Below are 24,132 nucleotides of genomic sequence, written 5' to 3' on the forward strand. Positions count from 1 at the left end.
AAAAGAAGTCACCAAGTATAAACTATAAAATATTCTGGAATTTCCATTACTTTTAAAAGAATTCGGCTCTGCACAATGATTTAAGTCAGTTTATTGCCACGTCTTCCAACCTGAGGACACAGGCTACACAAAATTTGCGTCTCAAGATCAGGCTACCTGAGTTCAACTCCTTCTCTTTCAAGGAGCTCACAGCTCTATCTTATTTTGGTCATAATTTCAATATATACAATAATCTCCGGAAACCCAACAGGAACCACATAACATTCCTTACAAAATTAACTGGGAAATAACATAATTGCTTCTCTTCCGTAGGAGAAAAGCAAGCAGTCTTTCTGTTCTTGATAAGGCAATAAAGCCTCTTTCTTCCCACTCTGGCTTCAGCTTTGTTTCCTCCTAAAAGAACTGCCTACATGTTCTATCTCTACTTTATCTCCCATTCATTCTTCAACCACTGCAATTTAGTTTCTGCTCCTCTCTATTGAAACGCTTCTTGCCAAGGTCACCAACGACACCGTCACTGCCAAATCTAACAGGCAGCCGGTTTTTATCTGAACTCTCCGCGCTATCTGAAACTTTGGAGTTCTTTCTTCACAAAGTTTGCCTCCTCCCACAGCTTCTGGAAGTACCCTCTCTCATCTGGTTTTCCTCCTCCTTCTCTTTTGGCCTCTTCATGGGCTCCTTTGCTTTCTCCCAACTTGTTAAATTTGACGTGTAGAGTTCCATCTTGAAAGCTTTCCTAGTCCATTCTATACCCTCTGCCAAGGAAGTTGCAAGGGCGCTCAAGCTCTCGGGCCCACGCTTTCCCTCTTAGCTTGGGACTGTCTACCACGTCCTGTCGGACGGCCACAGCTGAACTCATCTTCTGCCCTGAGCCACCTCCTGCATTTCATTTTCAGCCACCACCTCACTGACCAGATCATCTCTCCATGCCACGCCTGCTCATCCTCCCATAGTCCCTCTCAGCGGGTGGCCCCACCAGAAAACAGAAACTTGGGAGTCATCCTGGACTTCTCCCTTCTTCTACACGCTCCACGTCCAGTCAACTAGCAGGTGCAATGCCAATTTTGCCTTCCAAATATTTCTGAGGGGCTCCTATCCTGTACTAGCCTGTTCAGGCTTTATTCTCCCACGCAGATGACCACAGCAGTCTCCTGGGGATCTCCTGAATTCCACAGCCCCGCACCCCCCGACCCACCCTGCGCACAGCCACCTAAAGGAGCCATCCCAGACATAACCCCATGCTGGCTTCACGCCCTTCAGTGGCTCCCCACTCCCCGAGGATGAGGTCCAAAGTTCGGCATATCCCATAAGGTTCTCTACGATGTAGAGCCTCCCTTCCTCTTCAGCCTCCCATCTCTCCACCTTCAGCTCAAGTTTCTTAGAAAGAAATGAATCAATAAGCAGTCCTCAATGAATAAAAACTGAGCCGCAGAAACACTTACCTGTGGTTTGCTCCGCACACACGTCCTGCCACACACCTAACACCAGACTGTTCTCTGTGGCCTCAGCTCGTCCTCCTCTCCCCCTTCCCAGCGTCAGCTGGCCGGCTTGTTCAGTCCTGAAGACTGAAACCAGACAGGGAGTCCTCCACTCCCCCCCACGCCCCCCTGCAGAGACTGGGAGGGGGAGTCCTCTGTGACCCCGCCACTCCAGGAGCACCTCCCCACATGCGGCCCATCTGCTTTAAGTCCCGGCTCCTGTGTCTTTCCCTCAGGATTCCTCCAAAGTAAGAGTTACTGTATTTCCAGGGGACCCTCAGCACCCCACCTGGCACGGAGCAGGTGCTTTTAGAAAGCGTACTGAATGAATGAGTGAAGAGTGGAATACAGGAGTTGCTCTACAATCTCTGCACAGCCCCCTGGATCTAGCAAGCCCTGCAGAATCCCACCGTCTTCATAGCTCTGTTTCATCCAGGTAACATTGACCTGACACACGGTGGACCTTTGCTAAAGACGGAGAATACATGGGCCCTGCCCTCCAGGAAGGAAGACAGAGCATAGGAGTAATTCCTTTTTTTTTTTCTTCTTTTTCATTTTTCATTTTTTTTTTTTTTTTTAAGTAATCTGTACACCCAACGTGGGCTTGAACTCACAATCCGGAGATCAAGAGTTGCCTGCTTAACCACCCGAGCCAGCCAGGAGTAATTTCAACACAAAATAATGATATACAGAGGCGCCTAGGGGGGCAGGATCCACAGAGCACGCAACACTCTATCTTGGGGCTGTGGTCCAAGTGCTACGTTGGATGTAGAGATTATTTTAAAAAAAAAAAAAAACCTAAAAAAAAAAAAATAATTAAATAACAATAAATGTATAAGGTTGCTGTCCTCAACATAAAATGAATATTGAAATCACCTAGAGGGCTTGTTGGAAAGTTTTATGTCATTTCCCTGCTTCGAAGCCTTGGCTCCCCGCAAGTCAAACCCAGGCCCTTCCCTTCTAACACAAGTTACTGGCCACCGCAAATACTTTCTCTGCATGTTGTTATTCTCCTTTGCATCACAAATGTGCTGTTTTGTTACAAAATGTTTTGTTTCACATATTCAAATCTGTTCCCCTTTTCGGGGATTTTCTTTTTTTCTCCTTTTATTTTACAGGTTTTTCTACATAGTCCTAATTTACTTATCTTGATGACTGGGGGGAAAGTTCTTGTTCAAACAAAAATTTAAATACTGAAATCTTTAAATAATACTTAAACAATAAGACAATAATAAAAGTTATTATCCAAATAAAAGAACTGCATTTTTAATCCGGTTATGTTTTGCTACATTAACACACACACACGATACCAAAGTTCATGTCAAAGTGAAAGTGAAAAAAAATTAGAAAGCAAGTTTCCCCTCCAACCCTTCCCTACTCCTCAGAGACAATCATTTATTAAACAGTCCTTTAAATAGCCTTCCCAAAATAAGTTGCTTATAGAATTCTACAGGCATGGAATAGGTCCATGTTTATTTGCTGTTTCTGTTCGTCCATGAAATTCTCTGTGGCTTTCCAGGGAGAATCTGATCATTTCATCTCCAGCCAATGTTCGTGTTTGCCTGCTCCTTTCCAATGACTTGTTCCCCATTCTTTCCATCTCTTGTCTAACAGCACTGGCTCATCATTTCCAAAACTTGGGCAAATAAGCATCGCCAGGGGTGAGCACTCTTATCTCTCTTCACTCAAATGAAAACACATTCAGCATTTTACCACCTGACAGGCTGCACGCTCTGCCTTTGAGGGTGTGGACACCAACACATGGGCAGCACGTAAATATCCTACAAATGACACAGGAATACAGCCACATGGGAAAACGCTCCAGTAGACAAAGTCAAGGCAAAGTAGACTATAAAGGAAAAGGTGTTTTCTCCCTTTCCTACCAGGCGGGCACAGGACCTCTCAGACCTTCCTGCTCGGACTTAGGTATGCGCAAATACACGATGAAATCACTTATCAGTTTGTGACACACAAGGGTTCATGCTAGGCCTGTAAATCCTGCCCCTCGCATACCTGGTGGTCTGCCAGGCGAGGGCCCACACATGCGCTCTGCTAGTGGCCTGTCTTCCATCACCTCCCTGCACGGAAGCGTGTGTACGAATCACTGTCCTGGCCATGGTTCTACTACTGTAAAGATTCCAGCGACAAGATCCAAGAAGAATTCTTCTTGTGGTGAAATATCCACCCATTCCTATTATGCTAAGAGGTTTTGTTCTTAGGAACGGATGCCCTTTTTTGGTATCTACTGGGAGGACCCCTTGAGAGGTAGTTGCAGATGTGGAAAAAAAAAGTTACTTTATAATTCATTTAAAATTCCTGTCTTTGGTTTCCATTCCTCCCAACTGGAAAGGGCTCTTCTGCCATAACCTTGAGCCTTGAGCCTTGCAAGGTGCCTCTTTTTCCCCAGGCCTGCGCACAGGCACTTGATGGGTCCCAGCTGACTTTCCTACCTTGTCCAACCTCCAGCCTTGGCCACTGACACCTCTCTCTGCCAGCATTCGGCCCAAAGACGATGCTTCTCAGGTCTGTCTGTTGGCCTGAGTGCACCCCAGAGCCTGGCACCCAGCAGGCCCTAAGGGGAGGTTTGCTAACATATACTGTGTGTCTGTTATGTTAAGTTCTCCACGGTTCTTCCTTTCCTCCAGATTCTACGTGATGCCGTTGTCCTATTACCTACAATACTTGCCTCTGTTGTTTCTAAAGAGCAAGTTTTAACCATATGCCTTGCAGGGGCATGACTCTGCCCAAAGTAGTATTTTATCCTAAAAACCGTAAACTATAGCTTGTCAATCAACATTATTTAAAAGATACCCATAATTCCGCTACTTAAAACAATTTTTCTCTTTTAGCCATGGTCGTCTTTCTCGTGCATGCACTGAGATTTAGTTGTAATCACGCTACTCGTTGGGATCAGAAATTTATCAATTCACGCACAGAATTCAGCCATCTTAACTCCGCCATAAGAACTGAGAATTCTTCGTTCTGAATACAGAACTGGCTGACATGAAGTGGTTAGAGGTGAAGCATGAAGGAGATGATTTTTAAAAGTTGTATCGAAAATCCTAAGCTGTGGATTGCCCTGGTAACAAGCTAGTGGAGATATATTTGGAAGGCAGATATACTGACAACGCTCTAAAAAAAAAGTAGTCCCCCCCCCTTTCCCCACCATCCTAAGCAGGGCCCCTCATAAATATATTTAACCTTTTTCATGGTGGCCTCAGGCCCTCAGAGGAAAGTTTCCATAATGCCACGACGCTGCATCCCCGAGGCAAACGAGGCCACACTGTCCCCTGCGTTACCCGTAGCCTCTGTTCCCCTGCTGACAGATCACTTGGTCACTTAGCATCTGCTCCTGCTCCTTAATCTCACTTTGGTAAACCCAAACACAATCCTGTCATAGAACTTAATCCAAAACAGAAACTAAGGACCTAGAGTCAGGACTTGGGAGAACTTCTATGATTTACATATATGTGAGCTTCCTTGGAACTCTGACTTCGACAATGGCACGTGTTTGACTTAATTCCTTATTCTTAGATAGACTTCAGAAAGTAGACGTTATCGGGTCAATTGCTCAGGTAACACTGGTTATTTTTCATCCTAATGGAAAGAGCTGGGACTCCTGTTGCAGATGGAGGTCTGCCATGGGCAGTGGGGGGCAGGGTAAGGAGTGGAATGAACTCTGGGAAGAAGGGAAGAGGCACCCCAGTGAGACGACTACACCACGAAGGCCCCTACCGCCCCTCTACCCACCCCAGATGAGAGTGCAAGGAGTCAAGCCCATGCCAGTTGCTCTTTCTCAAGGAAACAGAACTCACCACAGGTGCTAAAGACTGCCTCTTGCTAGCTGGCGCCCCAATCCCCTCTCCTGCCCTACCGCAGCCCTGCCTGCCCCCCCCCACCCCAGACTCATCCCACAGCACAACCTGACAGTCACCCTGGGTCATGTCACCATTTGCTTTTCTTGAATAATGACCTACAGCCTTTATTCATGTGCTTGGGATATTAGAAGGGAAAGCAGGTATCAGCTGGAGAGCTCCTCATTAGACCCAATTTCAAGCCATTTTCCCTACCAACACAGGAAAAGAAGACAAAATGGGGGAAGGGAGTAAAAACAGGGATGGCCGCACCCACAAAGACTGTTTGCAGAGATGAACTGCAAGGTACCACCCGGCAGGGATTTCAAGGAACCTAAAGAATGTGGCTTAATCTTTATCCCAAATGTCACCTTCCTGAGCCAGAGAAAAGCAAACAACAAGGAAAACTGTAGCCTGCCCTTTTTAAAGGACACAGAAATGTGGCCATACCATGAAAAAATGATGTTTGCTTGGAAAGACACACACACACACACACACACACACACACACACACACACACACATCAAAATAGCTATGCTCTGATGGCAGAATTAGGTGTACTTTTTGTCTGTTTAAAAGACAAAACTTTTTCCTTTTCATAACCTACGTCCATAAAAATCAATGTGAACCAAGACAAGAAAGCAAAAAAACTTCATAGCCAAAGTAATATAAATATGAAAAGACCACATTCAGCACCCAAGTATCAAACACCTGGCAAAGGGCCAACCGCTTTTCCTAGGAATACAAATGTCTTTGAGAGATTCACTTTCTCTCGATGTAACATGGAAACACATACATTCTAATACTATGTATTTGTACTAAGGTCCATGCCCTGCAAACAAAATCCGGCTCCAACTAGTTCAAGCAATGAAGGAGAATTCATTAAAAAGATATGGGAGTAGCTCGGGAAAATCCAAAGACCTGCAGGGAAACAGGATCATGTCCTTTCAAGTCTACCACCCAGGAGAGAAAATGCGCTTCTCCTAGCTTCAATCTGAAACTCCCTGGGAACTTGATCTGATTGGCCTGGCCTCAGTCACCTGCCAGCCCCTGGAACAACTTCTGTGGCCAAAGGGACAAGGTTCTTACCAGAAAACGAACAGGGTGAGGTAGGGGATGGGGTGCAGGGGGTGGGGGTGGGGGGTAGATCAGTCCAACAGGAGGACACGTAATAAAAGGGTATGTGAACCAGTTAGCAAAAGGTCGTGGGTCAGTACAAAGAAGGCTATTAAGCTAATGACGAGGCTTCGAAGCTGACCAGCAAGAGCTGTCAGATGGCAGAGTGGAGAGGAAACCCTCCAAGCAGAGGGACGCGGTGCATCCGGGAGTGGTCTTTTAACCTGGGGGGAGCACGGAGTTTGCAGCAGGAGGCGAGGCTGGAACGGAATGGTAGGGAATGTCATGTCCGATCTGCTCAGTTTTTTGTTTTTGTTTTTTTTTTTTTTTTTAAGTAAGACCACAGGAGGTCCATGAAACCTAGTTGGGAGCAGAGAGAGAGGACAGGAAAATCGGTCTGAAAGGGGCTGAAATTGTCAAACGCGCAGGCTAGGAGAGGGCCAGAAACACTGCAAAGAGGAAGGGGAGAAGAGCCTTCAGCTCAGACTTGTCTGGAAATACTCCTTTTCTTTTTACCCTGCACACAGCCACAGTGACAAGCCACCCTGGATTTCAGTCTGATATTATCCGACCAGTTATTGTGAGCTGCAAACACAGGACGGAATTTGAGACACTTTAAATGACAAAACAAACATTTTCTGCCAAATGATCTTTCAAAATAGACACTTAATATAAGAAATTCCATTGCACATAAGGGTTCAAAGCAGCAAAGCTTATTTTAACTTTGATGTACAAACCAAAGAGTCACCCGCTACCAGCATTCTAAGTAGGTTTCCTAGCAATCCCGAGTATTTCTCCCAAGTGTATTCATCTTTTCAGTTCCCTTCTAGTGTTCTGAATTCTTTGGCTTAGCTGCTGGCTATAAATAGGACATTTGGTGACTTGTTTCGACTATGTTCCCTCTCTCAAACAGGAAGAGACGGCACACATACCACATTAGAGAAGTACACATTTTTAAATTCTTCACTCTTTCCTAAGGCAGTCCTTCCTCTCATGAGGGATAGTCCCAAATCTGAACGAGGACCTACCTGCATATTCGTAGAACCACTCTAAGCATCTCTTACTTGAAAAGGCTTCTTCTTCCGTCTTTATTCTGGTTGAATCATATTTCCTATACATGCTAGAAATGGAGAAAGGAGTCTGAAATTATTTAAAGATGCGGAGTTTCTTTTAAGTGGCAGACAGTTTTTTCCTCTTTTACCCAAACCAGACATCTATTCAACCAGTATTTCCAGTATGTTTTAAACATTTTGCTTCCTGCACGTGGACGTTTCAGCTTTTATAACTACACTTTTAAACACAGTCAGACCCAAAACAGAATTAAATGGTAAATACTTGATACAGGTTTTGCTCTGATTAACAAGTACTCAGTAAGGACGGATTTAATATACTCCCCTCTACCTCATGAGCCAGAACCACCTACAGAAGGATATAGTGAGACGCAGCCAGAACTGGCTAAAGTGTTTCCTCCCAGCAATGACCCTACAACTCACTCCTGTCTCTGCATTAAATTCTCCTTTCAGGTCTTACAAATCAGGGTGGGCAGAGAATGCAGTCTAAGGAAGAACCCATCAGTACTGGACACATCAAGGGAATATTAAGCAAATAAAAAGAAACATAAAATTATGTCCAAGCATCTAAGGGGAAAAAACCTCAGAAGAGAGAAGTACAGGAGCCTGGCTTCAGCCCCTCTCCTGTCGTGCCCCACTGGTATGGAAACACCCAGCATAAGCTGCAGAACCAAGTCAGGAAGCCCAGCAGCCTACTCCTGCAACACGGACTCCGCAGGAGTTCTGCATTTTGTGATGACTGGGACCTAAGAACCAAGATGTGTCCCATCTGGGGAAGGGAGAGAAAGCCAAGATCTTTAAAGTAGTCCTTTCAACAGAAAATTTCTGACTATATACCTTTTCTTTTCCTCATTTATATATAAATTGCCTAAACACGTATGTGTATGCATATATATATATATGTCAACACTTAAGAATATAGTTTTAATTTACATATTATATTTTACAAAGATCATACAGAAGTACATTTTAGTAAAAATTTATTCATGACCTAGACATTCACCAGAGTATCTGTATATACCGATTATAGTTTCTGGGTTTTCATACCGAGCATGGCTATAGGGTATCAAGATACTGAAACAGCAAACCCCCCAGTTTTGTATTTCTTCTATAGACCATACTACCCAGAAACAAAGGTGGGACCGGCCAACGGTTCAGAGAGCTTCCAATCCTGGGCTGAGACATTCTCAGCTCACGAACTGTAACCGATCAACAACATGGAGACCTACAGAGGACCCTGCCATGTTTGAACCGCTTTGAAGTACTCTACATAAAAAAGGACAATTGAGTACTATTTGGTAAATAAAAGATACCAATACATGTGATTATATGAATGAACCTCCGAAACAACATGCTAAGTCAAAGAAGCGTGAAACAAACACACCGCTCACGTGAAATGCCCAGGAAAGGCCAATCTGTACATGGCCGCTAAATGGGGCGTTGTAGGCATCTGGGGGTGAGAACGGGGTTGGGGGTGGGGGACTGTGAATGGGTCTCAGGTATCTCATTGGGGAGGTGGACATCTTCTAAAACTGGTTTATGTGATGGTTGCATTAACCCTTAACTACTTGGTAAAAATCACTGAACTGTACGCTTAACGTGGATGAGCGCTACGGTATGTAAATAAAGTCGGTGTTTTTTTTTTAAAAGACCAAGAATGAAACTCAGCCAAAGCTACAGACCCCTATCCCTTGGGTGGCCAGTGAAATGCTATCCTATTGGCAAGAGGACATCACACCCTCCCGCAATGCAGCTACCAGTTTCTAAGCAGCTTTCTCATACGGAGTTATCCCAGCGAGTGGTGAGAAGGAACGAGGGCTGTGGATGCAGTCACAAACTCCATGTGACTCTCAGCATGTAACAGCTCCATGACCAGAGCATCAATACCACCAAAGAAGTATCAAGTGCCTGTCTTCCCAAAGCTGAAAATCACTGGTTGAAGCCTTGCTGGTGATTGTCTTAGTCACTGCTACCTTCTTACAGATCACATTTGCTGCTCATCTGGGCTAGGATGAGGGATGCCATTTTCAGAGTCGAGTTCTCTATCCTTCCAAATGAGGCAGAGCATATTAAGTACCATGGCAAGAAAACAACAGAAAGATCTCATCTAAATCCCCTTGGTTCACAGATGTGAATATTCGGGCCCATGAGTGAAGTAACCTACAGAGCCAGAATGGAGGAAAGTGGAAAAAAGGCAGAAAAGATTGAAATTATGATGTCTGTTCCCAACGACTCACAAAAATCCAGGTGAAAGATTAAAGATGCCTAAGATAAACAAGTCTACTGACTTTCAGAGTGACCAAAACCACTTCTCCAAAAGAGAAGTGGTTTGCAGGGTCTTATTTTTCATGGTTTCTAAGGAAATTCTCACTCATCTGAGACTGGTCTGCCTGGCTAACACTCCAAGCAGGCTAAGAGTGGCCAGACCCCCGGCGCCCCCCCAGCCACTCGGCCCTGGGGGCCCTCATGAAAGCAATTATGGATTCCTGTGATTGTGTTTGGTGAGACCCTCTTAGAGGACAGATACATACCAATCCTGTGGTCCTCAACGGGCACAGACGGCAAGCCCTTGAAAGGAAAGAAAGAGACTCTACACCAGTTTTGGTGGCTCAACGGACCGAGATAAAAGTTCAATTTCTAAGAACTCGACTTACCTAATTTGGATTTCATTCATAAACCCACACGTAAAATAAATATCCCAAGATAATTACGCTCTGAAAGTGTGCCTCTTTGATACACGTCATCGTGTCTGATCTACTGGCTCTGCGACATACCCATCGTGTCTACTTTTCTTGGCGGATAAGTCATCTCCAGACGCGGGTCTTCTCTTTTTCCTCGGCGGCATCACTTTACTAAAGCAGTCTGAAGAGCTGCACGAGCGCAGGCTTCCTAGGGACAAAGGGTCACAGGGCACAACAGCCAGTTTAGCCACATCCTACGTCCCCAGAGCGCGCCACCCACCAAATTAAGAACATCCGCGGCTTGTACTGTAAAGGGTTTTGATGTTATTTGTAAATGTTCTAAGGTGAAAAAAAAGGTTTTTGGTTCCTCTTTGGGAAAATGTTTCCGTCAAGAAATAAACCTAGAAAATGACACAAGTAAGTTAATATCCCCCCGCCCCAAAAAAACATATTAGAAACGGAAGTTATCATGATCTCCATTTACTCTCCAAAAACACGAACGTAAATCATCAAAGCTTTCGGTCTCTTTCATAGGTCAGTGTTCCTTCAAAAGGAACTGCACTGCTATCTCATTTGTGTATTTCATTAGGCAAGGTCAGAGCAACCAGTAACCTTGAATCTAAAACACTAACAAGTACATTAGTCCCAATACTATTAAGCTTCAAGCGATAGCTGATATCAGAGAAACAAGATTTAGATTTTTTGGACAGAAGCCTGACAGAATCTTGAGCAAAATTTCCATACTAATTTTTAGTCTGCTTCTGCCACTTTTGGTCAGGATTTTCAGAAGCAAACCTTCATTTGGTAAAAGATACTAAAATGTACTAACAGATGATCCCAATAGGGAACATGTACAGGGACCTCACGGTCAGCCAGGCCCAGTTTCTAACACTTACACGATGTCTTCACTTGTTAACCTCCTACCCGGCGGCTTATGAAAAGAGAATCCTCACTACTGCCTACGCCGATAAGAGAATGGGGGGCAGGGAGAGCTTAGGTTAAGAGGCAAAATTGGAATTCAAACCCAGACAGTCTTGCTTTGGACTGTCTAAAGCCATTACAACTTATAAAACAATTATAAGATAATTAAAACGTGTCCATCCTGGCACAGGTGCTACTGGATATGCCATCTGGGTCCCACACTAACCCTGAATGTCAGTCTGGCAAGGTAGAGATTGTTATCTCTGCTCGACAGATGGGAAAAACCAAAGCTTGGACATTCAAGTGGTTTTCCAAGGTCCCCAAAGCGTTGAGGGGTGAATTCAGGACCCCCATGTCTCTCTTCCTGCCACTAGTCCCTTGGTAGAAGGCCCTGGGCTCTCCCTGAGTCAGAGGGACAAGAGGGAGCTTAAGAAGGGTGCTGGTGTTTGAATGATCTGTGTTCAGTGAGTAAGTTTATGCAGCTTGGTCCATCACTGACCTATTCTGGTTCACCGTTTTAAGAGCAAAAACTATGATGCCTCCCTCTCGGGACTTCCGTGAAGAAACACACGCCTTGGAAGTGCTTTGCTGCCAAGCACTGTGTGTAGAGAGATGGTGGGGGTATAAACAGACACACGTTCTAATGGCAGGGATGCCCGCACTGCTCAGGGGGACCCCAGTACCCCTGTGTAGGCATTGCTAGAATCCCCATTTTCACAGATGAAGAAACTGAAGAAGAGCGATTAAGTCCCAGCCAGAAAGCAGCAGGTGAAGTGGATGATGGAAGCCAAGCAGCTCCACAGCGAAGTCCCCGCGCTCAGCCACTACTCAGTATCGCCTCCCTGAGGCCGTCCCAGCAGAGATGGAGAAGCAGAGAACTCGGGACAGAGCCCCAGGTGAGTGTGGATGTGTCAGAGCTGAGAAAGACCCAGGCGGGAAGAAACACTCGGAAAGGAAAAAGCGTTGTGCTCTACAAGCCAAAGGAGGAGAGCGGGTTTGGAGGTGTGGTCCAGGGCAGCCGAGGTCAGCTCAGGAAGGAGCGAAGGCCCCCACGAAGACCCCCACCGGACTGAGGGATGAAGGGCCCACAGCAGCAGGGGGCAGGGGCAAGGGTGGAGGCCAGGCTGTGGAGGGTCTGGCTGCAGAGGGATGCGGGTGAGGGAGCCCGCACAGGGCACAAGAGAGCTCTTTCTAGAAACCTGCTCTGAGGGCAGGGAGAGAGCTGTCCATAGCTACAGGTCACAGCCCCAGGAAGAGCGCTGATCAGGACTGGAACCTAAATCCCGGTTCACAGTGAGGCTCACAAATGGAGCTAGGTTCCCAGGGCGCCGTGCTTCAGGCACAGATCAGCTGAGAGCACCTCTTCTGTCATAAGCCACGACCACAGCCCGAACGGGGCGGCTGCCCAGTGCCAGGCACTGAGCGATGCATGAGCTCCTCCTCCTGCCTCCTCCTCTAGCTCGGAAGCAGACCCCAGACAGGGTGAAAAAGACAACCCGCAGTCACCCTTTTCCAGCTCCCGCCCAGATCCTGTGCAAGGATGCCAACGGAGAGTTTTCGGAGACAAAAGGCGGACAGTATCTCGGACCCCAGCAACAGCAGCGGCAACTGGAAGAGGAAGGTGGGGAAAGAGCCTCCCACCACCGCACACCCCGTCTTCCCTACAGAATGGTCCTGTTTATAAATAACACTAAAGCGTACAAAAAGGTCGAAAGAGTTTCACAGTGACCCAAGCTTTTTAAAAAAAAAAAAAAAAAAAGAAAGAAAGAGAAAAGGAAAAGATTTATTCTTGTTCCATGAATGCTTTGGGGTAAGGTCTGCAGAGTGTAACAGTGTGTCCCGCCTGGCTGGAAAGCCGGCCACAGGGCTTGGAAACAACAGTGTGTCCAAGGAACAGCGCGTGTTGGCGAGGACGTGGGGCTAACAAGACCATCGTGCACTGCTGGTGGGCAGACAAGCTGGTGCAGCCACTCTGGAAAACAGTACAGAGGTCCCCCCAAAAATTGAAAATAGGAATACCTATGACCCAGCAATTCTGCTGCTGGGTCTTTATACCCAAGAAAAACAAAAACACTAATTTGAAAAGACTATATGGACTCCAATGCTAGGTGCAGCATTATTTACAACAGCCCAGAACGGGAACAATTTTAGTGGCCAGCAATAGATGAATGGATAAAGAAGAGGTGGGGCACACATACAGTGGAATATTATTCGGCCATTAAAAAACAATCAAGTCTTGCCATATGCAACAACGCAGATGACCTGGAGAGTATTATACTAAGTGAAGTAAGGCAGAAAAAGACAAACACCGTTTGATTTCACTTATATACGTAGAGTCTAAAAAAACAAAAAGAAAGAAAAAAGAAAAAACAAACAAACAGAAACAGACTCATAAATAACAAAGAACAATTTGGTGGCTGACAGAGGGGATGTGGGCTGGGGGGATGGGTAAAATAAGAAAATAAGTGAAAGCGATTAAGAGATACAAACTTCCACTTATAGGTAAGTCACAGGGATGCAAAGTAGAGCACAGGGAATAGAGTCAATAATATTGTAATAACCTTATAGGGTGAGCGATGGTAAGGATGCTTTTCCTGGGGAGCCCCATGTACTGTACAGAATTATCCAATCAGTATGTGGTACACCAGAAACTAATACAACATCATATGTCAACTACACTTCAATTTAAAAAAAGAAAGGAAGGAAGGAAGAGTGGTCTGTCTTAAACCTCAAAGCTCATTTTCCCCTCCTTGATGTCTATTTATAAAGAGAAGTCAGGGCACCTAGGTGACACAGTCCGTTAAGCATCGGACTCTTGATTTCAGCTCAGGTCATGACCGCAGGGTCATGAGATCGAGCACTGCCTCCATTTTAAGATTCTCTCCCTCTCCTCCTGCCCTTCCCTGCCCTTCCCTGCCCCCTTCCACTCTGCTCACTTTCCTTCTCCCTCTTAAAAAAAAAAAAAAGTCATTTCCATCCAGTACTGGGGATGGGTTGGTTCTGAGCACCTCATGTGGCAATAACCACCCCTTTACACCAGGGTCTGCAGAACACGGAGGAAAACGCACCATATCCCCTCAGCCCACGAACAATGCACACTGCTTAAAATGATGTCTCCACCAACATTCACCAATGAAAGTTAAGCCACTAGCTCCTCTGCGATCTGCTTCCTCGCAGACACACTGGCACAATGTCTGGCTTTCGCTGAGGCCTCCTTTTCAAGGGTATCCTACTTTTGGTAAACACACAAACATCTTAGGCTCACTGGTTCAACTTTCCCTTATTTTCTTCCTTATTGTTGAATGTTTTCTGTTAAAAGTTCCACAAATCACTCTTTTTTTGGGTGGTTGTATAAAATGCACTCCTATTTGAGCCCCAATTTGGCATTTTATTCTTTGATTAAAATGTTTATCTTCTAACTCGGCTTTTGCTTAGACGGCTCCACTCTAATGACCAGCATAGGCGAGTGGCTGCCTGGGGCCATCTTTCACCAAGAAACGACGTCTGTTCACCTTCCCAGCGCCCTCACTGGCTCGCTGACCCATTCACCCCGCCCCAGAGGAAAGACGTGTCAAACTCATCCCCCAGTGTAGATACAAAGGCCACACAGCATAGCTCCAGAGGTAGAACCCTAGAACCCGTAATGTCCGGGAAAAGTTTCAGGCTACATGAAGCAATTTTTTAATGCTGAGGAAAGCAAGCTTACTTACAATACACTTTGCCACAGGAACCAAATCAACAAAATACACAACTCAAGGCTTATGTGCTCCAAACCTGCTCCCCTTCCCCCGACCCCGACAGAGCTCCAGGGAGTCTACCTGAGCAAGGGCAACACCGAGCGTTTTTAAGTGCACACACAAAGGTACACGCTGGCTTGGAGGGCCCCATCTGGTTCACCTGTGCATACACAGCAGCTGATACAGTATCTTAGTACAATAATAAGATACATACATTACTGAGAATCCTACAGTAGGCTCTCAATAAATAAGTGTTCCTAAAACATGTGTCAATCAAATTCTATTTAAAAAGTCAGTACAGGGGCACCTGGGTGGCTCAGTGGGTTAAGCCTTTGCCTTCGGCTCAGGTCCTGATCTCAGGGTCCTGGGATCGAGTCCCACATCGGGCTCTCTGCTCAGCAGGGAATCTGCTTCCTATCCATCCCCCACCCCAACCCCTGCCTGCCTCTCTGCCTACTTGTGGTCTCTGTCTGTCAAATAAATTTAAAAAAAAAAAAAAAAAAGGAAGTTTCCTCAGTGCCTTTCCAGATATTTAAAATACCAATGAATAGACAGTCTTATCATCATTTCAGATTTTTTTTTCCGTTTGTCAATAAAATAAGCACTCAACTATAAGTCACCTGGCAAGTAAGACTATTTTTTAAACAAAAAATATTCGAGAACGTTTGCTTTTTTTTTTTTTTTTAAGATTTAATGTATTTATTTGACAGAGAGAGATACAGCGAGAGAGGGAACAGCAGGCTCCCTGCCAAGCAAGGAGCCAGACATGGGGCTTGGTCTCAGGACTCTGGGATCATGACCTGGGCCAAAGGCAGATACTTAACGACTGAGCCACCCAGATGCCCCGAGAATGTTTGCTTCTTAAAATACCTCTGTAATGTCTTTTATAATAAAAATTATAATCACTTAAATGAATATTTTATAAATTTGTATTTATTTGTATCATTAAAATTTGGCTTTACTGACTCAGAATTTGTATCACTTAATCCACTTCAATTAAACTTTAAACTAGAAAAACAACTTAAAAATAAGGTTATGAAATGTTGTCTACTTCAAATAATGTACTATTTTATCCCCAAGAAGTAGCTATGGAAGTACAATCAATGTGACATTATCGATCGAGGCAAAATGTAAAGGTGGACATTTTAAAGAATAACTCTGAAGCATTTTTAAAGTTATCCTCACAAGTCTGAGAGATATTATTACCATCCCAATTCTACAGATGAGAAAACTGACCTATAGAGTTGAGCACCCAAAAGTTCCTAGATCAATAAGTGCTTAACAAAGAAAAAGCAACTTCCATAGATGAACTTTAAGAAATCCCAAAATTCATTTGAAATGATCACAGGTACAAGTTTTCATTCTTTGCCAATCATCCAAGAGAAAGCACTGAATGAAAAAGATTTTAAAGATCCATCTTATATCATGAGAAATATTTGCCACACAGGAAAGAAAGACATAGTGATTTCGGTTGATAATAGTAATAATAATAAAGAAAGAGGAAGGGGGGGAGAAGAATCTCAACTAACAATCACAAACTCTGACATTCTTTAATATTATCTTGATGTCCTGGTGTTCAGTCTCAGTATTTCTACACTAGATGGACAGTCTGAAATCTACCCTGATGCTGGTGTGTGTGTGTGTGTGTGTGTGTGTGTGTGTGTGCGTATAGTCCTTAAGAAGGCAAGAAAAACTGCTTATATTTTTTACCCAAGGGTTATAACTTGAGTTCATGTTCACTTATTTTTGATTTAGTGTTAGAAGAACTTCGGATCACTAAACTGGATCCAAAGTGATCTCAGGTATTAAATAGAACAAATGAAATCTTCTATTCACTGCCTGTATTTTCAAATAAATCGGGTAGTCGGTGAAGTCTTTTCACATTAAACAATCAGAAATACTGCCAACATCCTGCCAGCTTATTTATTTTAATAGTTGGTCCCACAAAATCTATTTTAAATAGCAACTCGAGTTCACCTGGATCAGACCAAAGGCTGTTTAATGACTATCCTGCTTGCTATTTTGAGGATAATTTGGCTAAACTTATTACTTTTTTTTTTAAAGATTTTATTTATTTACCTGATAGATAAAGTGCACAAACACAAGAAGGCAGAGCAGCAGGCAGAGAGAGAGAGGAAGGGAAGCAGGCTCCCCGCTGAGCAGGGAGCCCAATGTGGGGCTCGATCCCAGAACCCTGAGATCATGACCTGAGATGAAGGCAGAGGCTTTACCCACTGAGCCACCCAGGCACCCCATTTTTTTTTTTTAAGATTGTATTTATTTGAGAGTGTGTGCACGAGAGGGAGAAGTAGATGCCCCACTGAGTAGGGAGACTGATGCAGGGCTAGATCCCAGCGACACTGAGATCATGACCTGAGCCTAAGGCAGACACTTAACCAACTGAACACCCAGGCATCCCTAAACCTGTTATTCTTAATAAACAGTATCCAAGTAGGTGCTCCACTGCCTTTTCTATTTTAATATTTTTGTTTGGGGGCCTCAAGAGATCCATAAAATCAGAGAATTTGTCTGACTTTTCCTAACAGCGTAAATGCATGTTCTAAAGCAAAAAAATCTCACTAATTTTTCGTTTTATTGAGTTTATTATAACCTTGTTTCACTTAATAACACACACAGCTCATTCCGGCACTTCAGTACTTTTCACATGGCTGTTTCGCCTCACTTGTCACTGAACAATGTCACAAAGACATAGTGATTTCGGTTGATAAACAGATCACATTTCAAAACACCTTTCTAGCACCTAATATTTTCTTTCATGTCCTTGAACAGTTCATTGAACTACTTGCTTGCCTGAGTGAAACTATTTGGGTCGAAATGGGAAACTTTTTCCCTAAATTTTCCCTATAAGAAAATTTTGCCGTTCCTTTCTAAATACTGACTTCTGACATTTGTCATCTTTCTCCTCATTCATTGTTTTTTGTCCCTTCCATTTGGCTTTTCTTATTCATTCCCTAATCTGGATTTGGAGCTACTTGTCCAAGATGAACTCTGTCTGTCTCTCTTTTTCTTTTTTTGGTGGGAGGAAGACTGAAAGCAGCAAAGGAAAGTGTGAGAAGAGACAGAGCAGGAAGACAGCAGCCTCTCTTGGACTTAGGACTGGCTCCTCCATGTACAGTTCCTTATAGAGACTGCTGAGACCACGGCTGAGCCAAAAAGATTCAAAGCAGCATCACGGTGATTAATGTTCTCGGATTTCCAAACATAGCAGATTTAATGTTTCATTTTTAAAGCACACTCTGTCGGGTATGGTAATCACAAGTGATGCTATAACCAAATAGGGAAATGCTAATGAAATGGACTATTCGAAGAAATTACTAATGCTAATTGACACTGACGGGCACGTACGAGGTACCAGGCATTGCACCAGCACGTTACATACCACACAGCACACACATCCTCTGTCCCCAAGGGTGAGAGAGGAGGCATGAGGCCAGATACATTTTCCACTTTCATTTTCTTAATTATAGTTTCCAGTTTTTAAATTGCCACATTCAGGTTAAATATTTAGACATAAAATTACTATAGTAACAATATTCATTTAAATCTAAAGTTCAGAATTAACTACATAATGTACAAAATTCAGAACTTAAGAGGTTTTAATCACTTCTGCTAAAGAAGAGACAACCTCAAGGCTGTACCAACACAAAATTCAGTTTTCAGTCAAAATTGAGTGAACTCAGAAGTTTAAAAAACTCCTCAGAGCCCACCAATATATCAGTTCAGAATTGGAGAGAAACGTGCTTTACTTCTGAACTATTAAAGCTGGCCCTGAAAATTTTATTTCAGCATAATTGAGAGTAGCCGAGTCAAAGAGACTTAAATGTGTATCAGTAGGAGGCTGCAGAAATATTATGATAGATCTATGAACTTTAAAAATGCAGAGACATGAAAATATAGAGCAGATGCTTTATAAATGTGCTACTAGAAAAAGATCGAGATGCACTGAGTGACAAACACAAGAGGCACATATAAATATATACTGTTGAGGGGGGATACCATCATCATTGGGGAGACAAACAAGAATGGAAGAGTTACCCCTAGAGAGTCAAATGCAGACTGCTAACAGGGGATGACAGCTGGGGTAATAAATGGAAAAGAAACTTTCATTTTTTTAGTTTATACCTTTTCGACATTTTTTAAAACCATGTGCAAACATTGTTTTCAAAATGTACTAAGCAAATTGCATTTGATTGCCCTTGAGTTGATTTACTGACACAGAAAGATCAGGTGAAGAGAACCTCTGTGGCCTGGCCTTCTAGAACACTCCTAGCATAGACTCTGCCCCCCACCCCCACCACCCACCACCTCTCTCCCTCCTTGCTCTGGAAGGAGAAGTGTCTGATCTAATTAGTGGTCCAGGGAGAAGAGCTGAGCAGAGGGGCCCAGCCTCTTCTGATCTCCCTTTCAGACTGGTCTGCTGGCAGACGCTCGCACTCCTCCGCTGTCATAACTGGCAGGCTGGGTGCGGGGGGGGGGGGGGGGGGGGGAGGGTGCACAGCAGGTGCGCCCGCCTGGGCAGCGACTGGCGACTGGCGGTGACTGGGCGTCAGGCTATCTCCCTCAGGTGAAATACAGAAAAGCCGCCGCCTTCTCGCCACACACCAGAGCTGTGTTCTCCAACAAAACTGTTACTTCAATCTCCATCTTACACCTCATTTTCAACTGGTTCTGAACCAATCTGGAGGAGAAGGGAGGAGAGTTCTAAATCCCCAAACCTCCAAGATATACCATTAAATGAAAAAAAAAAGCAAGATACTGTATAATATGTCCATTATGATTTTAGAGATGCTAAATTTTTAAAGTACTATAAAAGTATATGCATACATAGACTGTCTGAAAGAACACATATTAAACAGCATAACGGGGGAAGGCTGGACTGGGAGACGAGAAGGACTGTCACTTTTTATTCCATTCGCTTTTGTGCTGTTCAAAATTCACCAACAAGCCTGGACTCCTGTGGTCATTTTCAAAAACTTTAAAATACATTTTAATGATTTTTGCTGGGAGATGTAGTAACCACAGATCAAGTCCAAGCTTCTGTGAACCTTCAGATTAGCAACAGTTTGGGGAAGTGGTTCTCAAAGGGTGGTCTTCTGACCAGCTGCACCAGCATCATCTGAGACCTTGTTAGAAATGCACACTGTAGGGGCGCCTGGGTGGCTCAGTGGGTTAAAGCCTCTGCCTTCGGCTTGGGTCATGATCCCAGGGTCCTGGGATGGAACCCCCCCCCCCCACATCGGGCTCTCTGCTCAGCAGGGAGCCTGCTTCCTCCTCTCTCTGCCTGCTTCTCTGGCTGTCAAATAAATAAATAAAATCTTAAAAAAAAAAAAAGAAAGAAAGAAAGAAATGCACGCTCTGGGGCCCCAGCCCCAGTCTACAGAATCAGAAACTCTGGGGGAGGAGATTAGCAATCTGTTTTAACATGCCCTCCCTGGAGGGTTATAAGCTAGCTAAAGTTTAAGAACTACAGGACTAGAGAGCTGTTTGTAATTATTAATTTCCATTTTCCAATTCATAAATCCTCAAGACCTATACAACACATACATCCAACACTCTACTCATCTATCCAATGATCAGTCATCTCAATTCTGAATAATAACCATTGTGGGATACTTTTCGAACCACATCACCATAGTAAGTTTTTAATATAAACTAAAATACTTGAGTAAAAAAACAGTACTGTGAAACCGCTAGGGAGGATTCCCAGCCCCTTTAAAGAGACTGAATTATTCTGACAGAAGCCAGAGCCCCACAACAGATAGGCTGCTGGGAGGGAGCTATAACATGGCTTCCCTCAGACACCCTAAGAAACACCTCAACCAAGTAACAGCTTGTTGCTGTATTACAACACAGAGCATTCTCAGCTCGTGTTTCTCCTTCATAACTTTATATTACAAGGCTTATTTAAAATTAAGTAGTGTAAGCATTTACAGATACCTGTTGGGTGATCGTCTTGGCCAACGTCTTCTGTTAGATTCTGTAAGAAATATGTTCATTATTACCAAGAAATCACACACCACATAGCAATTATGAAAATTCATAAACATTTTCATAAACAGCCAGAATCTTCATATCTGTAATCTAAATTTTTACCAAATACACGTAAAACAACTACTTTAAACAGCTGATAGTTTTGTCTTTAAGAGGTTGACTTACTAGCTTATTAAGGGTGTGGTAGATCTTATGAATATTTGCCAGTGTTGAGAGATGAGGGTTCAGCTGGAAGTCTTTAAAAGAAAAAGAAGAAAATTCAGTGTCATTTATTTCCCAGGCTGCCAAAACAGTGTAAAAGAAGAAAACTCAGAAATGAAGAAAAACAAATGTTTGGATACCACTGAATGGTATTCTCCATTAATCTGATACTTATTAAATAAAATACAACATGCAACTACTGACCTATCTCTTAGAAATAAAGTCTGGCAATAAAGTCAAATTCCCAACCGAATTTGTTTAAGTTCATGAAATTTTCATGTGAACGGTAAGGAAAAACAAAAATCCCTCAGTAGTTGTAAAATCCTACCAGCAATGAACCTGAACATAAGAGAAAAATGTCAATAATGTTAGCGAATTAAAGTCACACAAATAGAAGAAAGATCTCAGAAGAAACATGTTCACTTTCTCTTTCTCTTTCCTTTTCCCCTTCTCTTCCCCGGAATTACTAATACAGTATCAAAGCAAGCTCCTGGACAGGAAAGTATAAAAAAGCATCTCAACCATTTGGCATTTCTTGCAATATATTTATTTTGTTGGCTCTTATACAAGAGAGACCAAAAATGGAACCCAAGCCCCTCCCCTCCCATCCAGCGAACACAGACAAATCAAAGGACTCCACTGCAAGCTGAGGCCAGGAGCCCAGAGCCCAGGGATAGAGCCTACAGTTACTTGCACTGCAAGATTAAAAAATGCCACAAACCCAGGAACGCAGAAGCAGAAATCATGCTCATAAACCTGTCCAAATCCAAGAACATTATCCCCCATCATCTCTAATAATTTCAGGATCACATGCTCAATCATACCCCCATCTTAGAATCCCACACAACATAAAACGTTCAACTGTTAGGCTTTTTGAACATCTAAGTTCAAATGTTTCTTGTCGCTTGCACATACATATGAGGCTACATAAATATAAGTTGAAAGTCTACAAACCATTTTATATTTGAATAAACATCAAAGAGTATTTTCATAAAATATCAAGATTTATACTAGTTCCTTTACCATCAGAAAAGTTAGCCTGAAAGTAACCTTGAAGAAATACTGTAACTCCCCCAAGTTAGGCCATTCTGATTTTTAAAAAAAGGAAAAAAATCGCCTTTCACTAGATCAGTTTCTTTGGGACATGTATTAGATGCAAAGAAAAGACCAAAGAGCAGACACTACAAGTTGTCTGTGCTGGGCTGGACTCTGGGCTGCTGCTCGGAGTCTGGAAAGCAAGCTGACTTCCCTGCCAGTATTTAGAAGGCTTTACTTTCTTTTCGAAATTGTGCCAGGAATCCAGTTCTGGGCAGGCCGGTAGAGCAGAGCCCCTGGCATTCACAAGTCACTGTCAGGAACAGCAGGCACATATGCGCGCGCGTGCGCGCACACACACACACACACACTCACACACACACACACACACAGGTGTGCTGCTGGACCCACCTGGTGGCAGAGATGGTCAGAGGCTCTGCTCACAGCCATCGAGAACTGCCCAAATAACCAGATTTGTTGGCTGAGAGACAACCAGAGCAGGGCTTCAGACTCTAAATGGGCTTGACTAAAGACAAGTGTTACTTGTTTAGCATCTGAATGCTTCCGCCATACTTAAGGTAAATGATGACATAATGTGGCCCAGAATCATGATTTTCCATCTTAATCAGTGCAGTTGCACAGAAGACGTTTAGGAACGCATTTGGAGTATGTGAACATATGTGTGTGCGTTTATTTACTTATGCGTATATTTAGTAAACACTGGTGGGGTCTCTAGAGCTAGGAGCAACAGTGCTCTCTGATTCACAAGAGGCTTTGGGGAGCCTGAACACAAGCAGCCCCCCTGCCCCACATTAGCACCACACCATGACCTCCCCTTCTTCGTACTCTCTCAATTTCAAAATCAGAAGACAAACGATACACTCCATCATCATCTCTAAATTAAATGCTGAAATAAACTCCTGCCCACCCCCCCCCCCAAAAAAACTAAAAACTGAAGAAATTTAAGGATCTAGATTCTGTCTTCACTGAAGCCACACGGGGGGGCGGGGCACAGAAAAAGAGGCTTGCCAAAGATCATTCAAGCACCCAGGTTTCCAGATGCCCCACCCCCATGCTAGACTTTTTCACCACTCTGATGTTAATTCAACTGTTGAAATTCACATAAAAGAATCTAAATGACGGACCCCTGGGTGGCTCAGTTGGTTAAACATATGACTTTGGATCTCTGCTCGGGTCATGGTCTCAGGGTTAAGAGATCGAGCCTGGCATCAGGCTGGGTATGAAGCCTGCTTAAGATTCTCTCTCTTGGGGCACCTGGGTGGCTCAGTTATTAAGCGTCTGCCTTTGGCTCAGGTCATGATCCCAGGGTCCTGGGATCGAGCCCCACATCGGGCTCCCTGCTCCGTGGGAAGCCTGCTTCTCCTCCCATTTCCCCTGCTTGTGTTCCTGCTCTTGCTCTCTCTCTCTCTGTCAAACAAATAAATAAAATCTTTAAAAAAAAAAAAGAAAAAGAAAAAGAAAAAACTCCTCCCTCTCCCTTTGTCCCCCCTTAAAAAAAAAAAAACTAAATGAATTAAAATTTCTAAATCCTTCTATACACACACACACAGAGTTCTGTACTAAAAATCACAGCCAAAATACCACTTCAATTTACGACCTCTCTGTGAAGACCGAAAGGTGATGTGAATTTCAGGACTACCAGTTATTTAACCTAAATCTCACCGCTCTTATCTATAAAATGAGATTATGATTCCTAGATAAGGCAGACATCCATTATAATGCCTAGACCATATTAAGTGTCCAATAAAAGAGACCAATTATCACTACATTCGCTAACATCATTTTCTGTATCACACCGCTATCTAAAATGGTCCCTAATTTCCACTGGTCCAAGTCAAACCCCAAAACCTCAACTCCCAAATTGGGGCCACTTCTGTGATTGAGGCATGTGGCCTGGTATGTCTTTACAGCCTATGATGGCATTTCTATATTCATATATCATCAACTGGTGTCCATTAGGACAGTCAAAGATAACCTTGACATAGTGGGAAAAAAAGACGAGCATT

General features: G+C 43.7%; 1 protein-coding gene across 1 annotated transcript in view; it reads right to left on the bottom strand.

Moving 5' to 3' along the window:
- DCUN1D4 (defective in cullin neddylation 1 domain containing 4) overlaps positions 1–24,132 on the bottom strand; it is a 71,367-nt gene that overhangs the window by 29,653 nt on the left and 17,582 nt on the right. Inside the window, 4 exon segments of the mRNA XM_082728386.1 lie at positions 7,477–7,568; positions 10,293–10,407; positions 20,816–20,855; positions 21,035–21,105. Coding sequence (XP_082584512.1) covers positions 7,477–7,568; positions 10,293–10,407; positions 20,816–20,855; positions 21,035–21,105 — 318 coding nt within the window.

This window comes from Mustela nivalis, assembly GCF_964662115.1.
Source record: "Mustela nivalis genome assembly, chromosome: 4".
Lineage (NCBI taxonomy): Eukaryota > Metazoa > Chordata > Mammalia > Carnivora > Mustelidae > Mustela > Mustela nivalis.